Raw genomic sequence first — 12,386 nt, 5'->3', positions numbered from 1 at the left:
AGGAAGACATTTTAAACAATATGAAAATTAAAAACACAGCAGAAATGGGGAAAAAAAGCCCTGTAGTTTCATGACAATAAAGTCAAATATTAGGAGAAAATTAATATGCTAATGAGCAAAAAATTCAACATTTTACTAGAATAAACTCCTAATATTGCAAAGACAAATTATATTATAATAGTTGTAAAAAAAAAAAACTGGGAAACAAAACAAAATAAATAATTTCTGGAAAATAATATGATGGGAATAAAGTCTAAATAATATAGGAATCAAGTGTAAATATCATGGGAATAAAGTCATAATATTATGGGAATAAAGTTATAATATTATGGCAATAAAGTCATGATAATATGGCAATAAAGTCATGATAATATGGGAATAAAGTCTATTATTGGAATAAAGTCACAATATTATGGGAATAAAGTTATAATATTATGGCAATAAAGTCATGATAATATGGGAATAAAGTCTATTATTGGAATAAAGTCTATTATTGGAATAAAGTCATAATATTATGAGAATAAAGTCATGATATTATGGGAATAAAGTCATAATATGATGGGAATAAAGTTATGATATTATAGGAATAAAGTCATGATAGTATGAGAATAAACTAATAAAATTATGGGAATAAAGTCATGATATTATGGGAATAAAGCCTGAAAATTATGGGAATAAAGTTATAATATTATGGCAATAAAGTCATGATAATATGGGAATAAATCTATGATTGGAATAAAGTCGTAATATTATGGAAATAAAGCCATGATATTATGGGAATAAAGTCATAAAATTATGTGAATAAACTAATAAAATTATGGGAATAAAGTCATGATAATATGGTCATAAAATCTAAATATTATGAGAATAAAGCCTGAATATTATGAGAATAAACTCATAAAATTATGGGAATAAAGTCACGATAATATGGTAATAAAATCTAAATATTATGAGAATAAAGCCTAAATATTATGAGAATAAAGTCATAATATTATGGGAATAAAGTCATAAAATTATGGGAATAAAGTCATGATAATATGGTAATAAAATTTAAATATTATGAGAATAAAGTCATAATATGGAAATATAGTCCAAATATTATGAGAATAAAGTCATAATATTGTGCAAAGAAACATAAGTATTTCAAGAAGAAAGTAGAAATATAGTGAGATGAGACATACTGTATATAGAGTACAGTAAGTTGTTAGCATATGTAGCACATATGTATCTTTCCAAAGTCTGAAAGCATCACTCTGCGGCCCCACTGATGAGATCACGTTTGGACACCCCTGCCCCACAGCCAGAATGAATAAAGATATGAATATGCATAGGAATGTTTTGATGGTGAAATGCAGCATGATGTGTGTAACGTGCTGAGAAGTAGCTAATGTTGTGTTAGCATGACGTAGCCTAGCGCGGCCTGCGGTCTACCCTGGACTCTACACTCCTGCGACACCCCCAACAGTCCATCTGTCTGTCTGTCTGTCTGCGTGTCCGTGTGTCTGTGTTACTCACGGGAGGGGCGGCGCGCTAGAAAAGGGGGGTGTCCACCTGGCCCCCGGGTAATTATAGAAGGGGGCCACGGCCCCGCGCTGAGAAGACCCCGAGGCCGTCTGTCTACGTGCCTGATGGGAGGTGAAGGGGTCCTCACTCTCGCTGTCCGAGTCTTCGTACTCTTCCGAATCGCTGATGTGGCCCCCATGGAAGAGAGACAGAGATGCACGTGTGTGAGGATGGGGGCGGGACAACATGTATGTACAGTACATGCGTGTTCTGTACATGCAACATTCATGCCATTTCATACACGGGTCACAACATGACGCGCAATTCATCAGCATGTCTGAAAAAAAACATTGAGTTGCCGTTGGCACGGGTGTACCCCGCCTCTCGCCCAAAGTCAGCTGGGATAGGCTCCAGCCTGGTATCAATTGCATGTTTGTATTTGATGGTATAAAAATGAAAATGAAATAAATGACCGATGAATGCGTGTGATGTGTGAAGCTGACCTGGGGAAGCTCCTCCAGGCTCCGGGCAAGGAGCAGAGGATGGCAGTGAAGGCCAGAGCGGAGAGGAAGGAGTAAAGGGAGAGGTAGAGCAGTCCCTCCATGCCGTCGTAGCACAGGCCTTTCAGGGAGTCCATGTAGTCCTGCGGCAGGAAGACGTTGAGATGTCGAGAGGAGGAGAAGGTGTGCGTGAACGCCGTCTTACCTTGTTGAGACCTCGGCAGTTGAGAAGCGCCACCAGCTGATGGAAGTTGCCCTCCGTGCTGTTGAGTATCTGTTGGACGTCCCTGAGTGATTTCTGCGAGGAGAAGAAGAAGAGCAGGAAGTCCGCATCGATGCTGTACAACGCGTGTTGTTGAGGATGACCTCCACCCACCTCGGCTTTGGGGAACTGTGTGAGAGCGTTGCGTTCCAGACTGGACAGGTGTGTGTGGATGTTGGACAGCGCCCTCTGGGACTGGGTGAGAAGCTGAAGACAAAAAGTCAGAAGGGATTTACTCGATGCTCCACACGGCGCAACCGCAATTGCCATGACCGTGTATGGTATGCCGCTTGTTGCTAAGACTTCAAAATCATCATGGATCGGGAATGATCAACAAATCTGTGGCTCAATAGAGTCACAATGCTGCCATCATGTGCTTCCACTTGCCTTAGCCATATTAGGAAGGAATAGTCAAGACTATGCATGGCATGCTGCTTCTTGTTGAGACGTAGAAAGTCATCATGGAAACTCATAATGGATGTAGAAAATCAAGATGCTTTGTGGGTATCATCTGTTAAAGTGAAGACTTTTAGCTGTATTAAGATGGAATAATCTTGACAAGGCATGATATGCTGCTTCTTGTTGAGACGTAGAATGTGACATTGGATGGATTTGGCTTTAAAATGTAGAGAATCAAGATGCTTTGTGGGTATCATCTGTTAAAGTGAAGACTTTTAGCTGTATTAGGATGGAGTAGTCTTGACAAGGCATGATATGCTGCTTCTTGTTGAAACGTAGAAAGTCATAATGGATAGAGAGAATCAAGACGCTTTGTGGGTATCATTTGTTAAAGTGAAGACTTTTAGCTGTATTAAGATGGAATAATCTTGACGAGGCATGATATGCTGCTTCTTGTTGAGACGTAGAATGTGACATTGGATGGATTTGGCTTTAAAATGTAGAAAATCAAGATGCTTTGTGGGTATCATCTGTTAAAGTGAAGACTTTTAGCTGTATTAAGATGGAATAATCTTGACAAGGTATGATATGCTGCTTCTTGTTGAGACGTAGAATGTCATATTGGATGGATTTGGCTTTAAGATGTAGAAAATCAAGATGCTTTGTGGGTATCATTTGTTAAAGTGAAGACTTTTAGCTGTATTAAGATGGAATAATCTTGACAAGGCATGATATGCTGCTTCTTGTTGAGACGTAGAATGTCATATTGGATGGATTTGGCTTTAAAATGTAGAGAATCAAGATGCTTTGTGGGTATCATCTGTTAAAGTGAAGACTTTTAGCTGTATTAAGATGGAATAATCTTGACAAGGCATGATATGCTGCTTCTTGTTGAGACGTAGAATGTCATATTGGCTGGATTTGGCTTTAAGATGTAGAGAATCAAGACGCTTTGTGGGTATCATCTGTTAAAGTGAAGACTTTTAGCTGTATTAAGATGGAATAATCTTGACAAGGCATGATATGCTGCTTCTTGTTGAGGCGTAGAATGTCATATTGGATGGATTTGGCTTTAAGATGTAGAGAATCAAGACGCTTTGTGGGTATCGTGTGACTTTTTGCTGTGTTAAGATGAAATCCTTTTGACACGGCATGATATGCTGCTTCTTGCTACGACATACAGACAATTGGAATGGAGCTACAATTTTGAGCTACAATGTCCCAGAACCTGTGGATGAGAGCAGTTACAAAGACCTTTTGTAGTATTACAGTGGAATAGTCAAGACAGTGCATTGTATGGTGTTAGCAGCAAGAAGTTAAAAATAATCAATCTGGACAAAGATGCCTACAAAGACTGTTTGCAAATTGTAAATGTTTCAACAGTGCATGTTATGCTTCTTCCTCCTAAACATGGGAACATCGTGTAGTGGAATAAATGTTTGTAGTATTAGCGATGATAGAGCATGGTGTGCTGTTTGTTGCCAGGAAAGGAATGATATACGTCGAAAATTGTCTGGACAAATATGCTAGCATCACAAGTCAAAGGAATAGTCGCAACAGTGCATGGTATGCTGCTCTTTGGTTGCCCTAATACAAGCGTACGCCAGACAGAGAAGTCATGTGACGTGACGTTACCTGCTGGAACGGACTATTCATGCGTAGGCTGCAGGTCAGGTAATAATCCAGCACATCTGTGTGAGCGGCAGACAAAGGAGGAAGTGATTGGGGTGGTCCGGCGTGGCTACGCAGCGCTCTGCTCATGCGGGCAAAGGAAAACAGCCGGCACAGCGACAATGCCAAGCGTACCTGAGCTGGTTCCGCTGTTGAAGTTAGTGGAGTTGAGCACAAACATGTTTGGATCAGAGCAGAAGTCGCTGAGAGCCTGGCCGAGCAGCCGACAAGAGGCAGAGGGAACAGCGAGACAACAAGAAAGAGAAAAGCACAGGAGGACGCCATGTGAGAAAGGTTAGTCCGTACAGTCGCATAGTCCACTCTACTGCTGTGGGGGGGAGGGCTGCATGGTGGTCGAGTGGTTAGCGCACAGACCTCACAGCTCGGAGACCCGAGTTCAATCCCACCCTCGGCCGTCTCTGTGTGGAGTTTTCTCCGGGTACTCCGGTTTCCTCCCACATTCCAAAAACATGCTAGGTTAATTAGCCACAGGTATGAATGTGAGTGTGAATGGTTGTTTGTCTATATGTGCCCTGTGATTGGCTGGCCACCAGTCCAGGGTGTACCCAAAACGGCTGGGATAGGCTCCAGCACCCCTGTGACCCTTGTGAGGATAAGCGGTAGAAAATGAATGAATGAATAATTACTAGTAGTAGTAGTAGGCTAGTATTAGCCTGCTTATTGGCTTGCTTATTTATTATTATGCTTTATTATTATTTGCCTGCCTTTGCCCTATCATATACAATTATTTTTTATATATTTTTTATATAATATTTTTTTTGTAAAAAAAATTTAAAATAAAAAAATCAATAAAAAATCTATAAAAATATCAAATTATTTAGGGTAGTAGGCTAGTATTAGCCTGCTTATTGGCTTGCTTATTAGCCTGCTTTTGCCTTATTATAAAAAAAATTGTCAGATTTTGTTTTGTTAAAAAAAAATCAATAAAATTTTTTTTTTAATCTAGAAAAAATATCAAATTATTTAGAGGGGCTTAATGACGCCGCTGGTCCTTAGAAGTAAAAAAAAAAAACATGCTAGGTTAATTAGCGACTCCAAATTGTCCATAGGTATGAATGTGAGTGTGAATGGTTGTTTGTCTATATGTGCCCTGTGATTGGCTGGCCACCAGTCCAGGGTGTACCCCGCCTCTCACCCCAAGACAGCTGGGATAGGCTCCAGCACCCCCAGCGACCCTCGTGAGGATAAGCGGTAGAAAATGAATGAATGATTATTAGTACTACTACTAGTAGCAGTAGGCTAGTATTAGCCTGCTTTTGCCCTATTATATACAATTTGTCAGAGATTTTTTTTTGTAATTTTTTTTTTTTTTAATCTATGAAAAAAAAAATCTATAAAAAATATCAAATTTTTTAGGGGGGATTAAGAACATTTTAAAATAGGCCTAATGACACCACTGGCCCTTAGAAGTAAAAAAAAAACATGCTAGGTTAATTAGCGACTTTGCGAAATTAATTAGCGAAATTGTCCATAGGTATGAATGTGAGTGTGAATGGTTGTTTGTCTATATGTGCCCTGTGATTGGCTGGCCACCAGTCCAGGGTGTACCCCGCCTCTCGCCCCAAGACAGCTGGGATAGGCTCCAGCACCCCCCGCGACCCCAAATGAATGAATGAATACTGTGGGGGAGGTTTCATCCATTCGTTTTCTATGCCGCTTATCCTTATGGATATGGTGCATATTGTTAGTGGATGCACCCACCAGAAGAGGGAGCCCCACTCTGATGGGGAAGAGTGGCCAGCGAGGACAGAAAGAAGGGGGGGTAGGCACAGCTAGCCCTTTGTTTCCTTGTCACTAACCAGGGACAGAGCGTCTCTGTGTGGACTAAGTGGCCTTTTTGGGACATCTCCCACCAGCTCGGCGTGACACACAATGGGCAGCCGAGCAGAAAAACAGCGACTATTTAGCCTCTTTAGACATTCTTCATGAGGGGAAGGCTCCCTTGGTTGCTAATAAGTGTCAAAGGACTTGTGGGTTCCTACAGATTTGTGAGTTCCACTCTCCGCTCCAAGAACATGCTGATGCTTCGCAGCCGCTCCTCCTCCTCCTTCCGCCATCTTTGTATCCTCCCCCCACACACATCCATCCTCGCTCCTGCACTTCATTTTCCATCTTCTCGTCTCCAAGCCAAACGCCCCCACACACATTGCAAACACGCTCATGCACACGCTCATTGAATTTTTAATCTCTGCCCCATTTTCCTGCCTTTTTGGGCCTCTGCCATGGCTGCAGCGTTCCCTAGGAGCTTGCACTCGCAGATACGGTACAGAGCAGCCCCCGAGTCTGAGCTAAAGGCCGCTGTGCTGAGTCCACTCACCACTACGGTGCCGGTCTCCAGGCCCAGCGAGCCCCAGCTCAGGAAGAGAGCCAGCCAGGCCAGGACTGTCATCCTGCATGGAACGGCATAAAGACATCAGGGGGGCTGGCGTGGTCGGGGCATGAAGACGCCAGCGTGTGCGTGTGTTTACGTACAGGATAAGCAGCCATCGCGCTTGCTTGGCCAGTCCGAGCAGGATGAAGAGACACACGATGAGGTCGAGCAGCAGCAGCAAGACGTATGACAGCCACCTGAAAACGATTGTGAGGCAATCCACGCGTATGAAATGAAAATCTAATCAGTAGAATGATGCAATAATATTGTATATATAATATTGGCTCACCTGTAGTCCTCGTTCACCATCAGCGTATTGGCCGCCCAGCCGGGAGAGAAGGGCCCGGGCAGCAATCCGCCAGAGGGCGTCACGGTGGGGGCCACGGAGGGCGGCACGGGGGTGAGCGGGATGATGGAGGCCCCGCTGATGCCGCTGTCGTTGGCCGGCCCCACGTCCAAGCCCGTCCGAGCCAGGGAGATGGAGGAGAGGAGGCTGATCACGTTGTCCGATAACCTGCGGCAGTTGCGTGTGGAAACCAGGAAGGGTTTGCTGCCCGTGAACATCTCCTCCATCGTGCTCAGGGGGCCCGAGATGGACAGCTGCAGGCCGTTGATTGTGTCGGAGATCTGGACGTGGGGGGCAGATGGAAGGGAAGGCTTGATGAAGTGCTTTTGGAAATGTCACCCTATTTCAGGCAGGCTTTGCTACACATCTTAAAATAAAGCATGCTGTAGCTAACATGGCTACGCTACCCGATAAAACCTTCCTTCCCAATAGACTCATATGACTTAGATCACACACCGTAGCGATGAGTAGCATCACGTGGGAGCTTTCATGCATTTCCTACACCTCATGCACACGCATGCTTGAAGTGGTGATCACTCCTCATGAAACATTCAGCTTCCTTTCTCTTTGCTCACTCGCACGCAATCACCTTTTATACTGTACGTACTGTACGGTAGGCTTCAGCGCAGTCTAGTATAAAAACCTTAAGCAAATGGGATGTCAGCCTAAACCTTCACCAAAGTCTCACGCCTGTCTGTGCTAGTCATTAAGGAAGATGTAGTCACCCATGCCATTCCAGCTGCATACGCTACATACAGTAAATAGTTTTATTTTGGTGACACAGATATGGGGCTAACAGCGCTCTTATATTGAAGGCTGGAAGTGTGTCCTGTATGTGGACCACACTAGCATGCTAAACGACCGCACTAGCGTGCTAAACAACCACACTAGCATGCTAAACGACCACACTAGCGTGCTAAACAACCACACTAGCATGCTAAACAACCACACTACCATGCTAAATGACCACACTCGCATGCTAAACGACCACACTCGCATGCTAAACGACCACACTAGTATGCTAAACGACCACACTAGTATGCTAAACAACCACACTACCATGCTAAACGACCACACTGCCATGCTAAACGACCACACTGCCATGCTAAATGACCACACTGCCATGCTAAATGACCACATTCACATGCTAAACAACCACACTAGCATGCTAAATGAACACACAAACATGCTAAATGAACACATTAGCATGCGAAGCAACCACAACGGTGTGCTACACCACCACACTAGCATGCCAAACCACCGCAGTAGCATAAACGACCACAGTAGCATGCTAAACAACCACACTACCATGCTAAAATGACCACACTCGCATGCTAAATGAACACACTAGTGTACTAAACAACCACACTAGCATGCGAAGCAACCACACCGGTGTGCTAAACTATGGTTCTATATGAGTGTTTGGGCGGTATTGGCATGTCCTATGGTTCTATACAAGTGTTTGGGCGGTATTGGGATGTCCTATGGTTCTATACAAGTGTTTGGGCGGTATCGGGTTGTCCTATGGTTCTATACAAGTGTTTGGGCGGTATTGGGATGTCCTATGGTTCTATACAAGTGTTTGGGCGGTATTGGGATGTCCTATGGTTCTATACAAGTGTTTGGGCGGTATTGGGATGTCCTATGGTTCTATACAAGTGTTTGGGCGGTATCGGGATGTCCTATGGTTCTATACAAGTGTTTGGGCGGTATCGGGATGTCCTATGGTTCTATACAAGTGTTTGGGCGGTATCGGGTTGTCCTATGGTTCTATACAAGTGTTTGGGCGGTATCGGGATGTCCTATGGTTCTATACAAGTGTTTGGGCGGTATTGGGATGTCCTATGGTTCTATACAAGTGTTTGGGCGGTATTGGGATGTCCTATGGTTCTATACAAGTGTTTGGGCGGTATTGGGATGTCCTATGGTTCTATACAAGTGTTTGGGCGGTATTGGGATGTCCTATGGTTCTATACAAGTGTTTGGGCGGTATCGGGATGTCCTATGGTTCTATACAAGTGTTTGGGCGGTATCGGGTTGTCCTATGGTTCTATACAAGTGTTTGGGCGGTATTGGGATGTCCTATGGTTCTATACAAGTGTTTGGGCGGTATTGGGATGTCCTATGGTTCTATACAAGTGTTTGGGCGGTATTGGGATGTCCTATGGTTCTATACAAGTGTTTGGGCGGTATTGGGTTGTCCTATGGTTCTATACAAGTGTTTGGGCGGTATTGGGATGTCCTATGGTTCTATACAAGTGTTTGGGCGGTATTGGGATGTCCTATGGTTCTATACAAGTGTTTGGGCGGTATTGGGTTGTCCTATGGTTCTATACAAGTGTTTGGGCGGTATTGGGATGTCCTATGGTTCTATACAAGTGTTTGGGCGGTATTGGGATGTCCTATGGTTCTATACAAGTGTTTGGGCGGTATTGGGATGTCCTATGGTTCTATACAAGTGTTTGGGCGGTATCGGGATGTCCTATGGTTCTATACAAGTGTTTGGGCGGTATTGGGATGTCCTATGGTTCTATACAAGTGTTTGGGCGGTATTGGGATGTCCTATGGTTCTATACAAGTGTTTGGGCGGTATTGGGATGTCCTATGGTTCTATACAAGTGTTTGGGCGGTATTGGGATGTCCTATGGTTCTATACAAGTGTTTGGGCGGTATCGGGATGTCCTATGGTTCTATACAAGTGTTTGGGCGGTATTGGGATGTCCTATGGTTCTATACAAGTGTTTGGGCGGTATTGGGATGTCCTATGGTTCTATACAAGTGTTTGGGCGGTATTGGGATGTCCTATGGTTCTATACAAGTGTTTGTGCCGTTTGCCATGATGCACGGGAAGTATCTGCCGTGCGTGGACAGCGATACCATCCATGTTGTTGCTTTTCGACTGAGCTCTTATGCTAACAGCGTGCTTTCGAAGGAGGACAATTAGCGGCGTGACACACTAACCGCTGTCTGACAGTGTGGGGAGTCGGGGGGGGGGGGGATCAATCAGGGAGACATTTGTATGCAATTTGTCTTTCTCACACACACACACACACACACAAACACACACACACACACACTGTGTGACAAAGAGTGTCCAGCTGGGCGGAGGTTGTGCATGACATTTGGCTAGCGGAGGGAGAGCAGCACTCACCAGCAGATCGATGGAAGCTAGCGTATAATTGGCGGTGAGAAGAGACGAGGTCAACTGATACATCCCATCATTAGCCTCGCTGTTGCCATAGAAACCGATGCCTATGGCAACGCTGCAAAAGAGGAGAGAAAAAGGGCATGAGTAGCGACGTTCCGATGAGTGAGGCGTGTGAGTGCGTGCTGAAGGGAGAAGTATAAGAAGGGTTTTCCACCGATACGTGGAGTGCTAATGTTAGCCGTAGCATCAACTAGCGTACCATTCCGCATTCCCCTCAAGCCAGGACCAGATGTTCAGCAAATCCCCTCCAAGCAGGCAGCAATGGTACGACCCAATCTCCTATACAACTATCTGACCCACATTACGAAGCGAGGGCGGGGACGGGGGCGGGGGTGGGGGCAAAGGGGGCATGTTGCTTTTTGCTTTGCAAGCTGCCAAATGTGAACACGCTGATTCAAATCAGGTTTTTTTTAATCATATTTTCTGACATCCTCATCTCGATATATTTATTCCTACATCCTTGTGCTTTTTCCTTTTGGTTTTCCGTATGGTTTTCCCTCTATAAAGATAAATCCCCCACCGCTGTATGTCTTTTGGGGAATTTGGGGATGTCAAAGTAGCTCAGAGGGGGTGTGGATGGTGTACTCTAGCTAGCTAGCTAGCTAGTAAAACATAACGTCCGTGTCATTGAATGTAAACATAGCCCATATGTTCATCATTGGTCGATCAATTCAACTCCCGCTATTGCCGTATCCCATTGCTTTAATGTTGTTATTTGATGCTTTTGTATTACATATTTACTGTATTGATATTTGTAATTTTATATAACGTCGTTCTTATTTTCAGCACTCCCCTCTCCCATCAAAGTGCTTTTGCTCTTTGTTCAGGCTGCATTTGTAAATCAGAATTTGTTCTTAAGTTGCTTGCCTGGGTAAATATAAAATAAAATATAGAATTCCATAAATTACATACAAATTTAAAATATAATACTTTTTACTGTATATATGATATAAATAAATATAAATATATACTTATTTTAAAGTAAAAATTTATAAATATATATATTAAAATTTTTGAATTAGACTGTAAATATATATTTTTAAAAAGTATAAAATAAAATTCATATATTAAATTATTTTAAATTTTGGGGGAAAAATGTGTAATATTTGTATTTGTATAAAATGAGGCAATACATGAGATTGAGTCTAACAACTCTTAACAACTCTTCTGCACCCTGTGTGTATGCAAGCGGCCCCGCCTCCACCCACCCAGACAAAGAGACTGAGAAAAGGTCTTATTATGTCCATGCCGTTGTTCTATGGAAGAAAGGTGCTAATGAGTGAACCCTCTTCCTGCCTGTTGGGAGACCACTTCCTTTTCATTGACATTCGTATTATTAAGGAAATCTTATCACGTTTTAATAATCCCCAATAAAAAAGTTAAAAATCAGGATAAAAACGGAAGAAACAAAATAGGAATACAGCCTCATGTAAAGAGAATAACAAGTGAGTAAAATACTCCACAAGGGGGAGACAAAGAGCATGTGGCGTGTACAGATGATGACATCATCCCAGCACCAGTACATCATGTACTGTCATGTCTGGCATCAAATCACACCTTCGTATGTCAGGGGAATGTACCGTATACTGTATACTGCATATGGGCCAGCCTCTAATATACAGTATTGCCATTGTATTGTATATACTTTAGTATAATAGTATTGCATTCAAGTGGGTACACAAGACGTTTGGACCCCTCTGCACTAAAAAAAAAAAAGGACCAGTAAAAGAAAAAAAGCTACAGATGACTTTGGTGCTAGCATTTTTTCATGTCTTTTTTTCTGTCCTTCCATTTCTGTCCACTAGACGGCATCGTACGTCCACGGCGACGCCTCAGCTAGCTCTGAAGGTGCACGCCAAACCCGAAGCTAGCTTGGCGACCGTGCAAAGCGACACGCAGTAGAGGCATCGATGAATACAAAATCCATTAAAGCCGTCATCTAAAGTCGTCATCTACCATTCTGTGGCTAGCAAGGACTAAACCAGTGCTGTCCAAAGTCTGGCACGGGGGCCGCTAAACAGGTAGCTGATACTACACGTGGTGTGTTTATGTATCCTTTCATTTTTAATATTATGCAGCGCTCGCGCCTCTGGATTGACTTTAAC

At 43.3% G+C, this 12,386-nt stretch overlaps 1 protein-coding gene across 5 annotated transcripts in view; it reads right to left on the bottom strand.

Annotated features, from left to right (window-relative positions):
• The window catches only part of ttyh1 (tweety family member 1), a 29,376-nt gene that overhangs the window by 8,814 nt on the left and 8,176 nt on the right, over positions 1-12,386 (bottom strand). For 3 of the 5 annotated variants that reach the window (XM_078799020.1, XM_058056272.2, XM_058056273.2), the window contains 10 exons: positions 10,225-10,336; positions 7,017-7,354; positions 6,829-6,924; positions 6,674-6,746; positions 4,471-4,546; positions 4,300-4,355; positions 2,380-2,472; positions 2,209-2,301; positions 2,007-2,146; positions 1,516-1,686 (listed from right to left, as the gene is read on the bottom strand). In XM_078799020.1, the coding sequence (XP_078655146.1) occupies positions 1,516-1,686; positions 2,007-2,146; positions 2,209-2,301; positions 2,380-2,472; positions 4,300-4,355; positions 4,471-4,546; positions 6,674-6,746; positions 6,829-6,924; positions 7,017-7,354; positions 10,225-10,336 (1,248 nt within the window). The remainder of the gene's footprint in view (positions 1-1,515; positions 1,687-2,006; positions 2,147-2,208; positions 2,302-2,379; positions 2,473-4,299; positions 4,356-4,470; positions 4,547-6,673; positions 6,747-6,828; positions 6,925-7,016; positions 7,355-10,224; positions 10,337-12,386) is intronic. The other 2 variants (XM_058056274.2, XM_058056276.2) reach the window with 1 other exon arrangement.

The sequence above is a fragment of the Doryrhamphus excisus genome, linkage group LG19 (genome assembly GCF_037039965.1).
Source record: "Doryrhamphus excisus strain RoL-2023G ecotype Guam linkage group LG19, RoL_Dexc_Guam_v1.1, whole genome shotgun sequence".
NCBI lineage: Eukaryota > Metazoa > Chordata > Actinopteri > Syngnathiformes > Syngnathidae > Doryrhamphus > Doryrhamphus excisus.
Note: the sequence above shows the minus strand (reverse complement) of the source record. Positions and strands in the feature narration are given on the sequence as shown.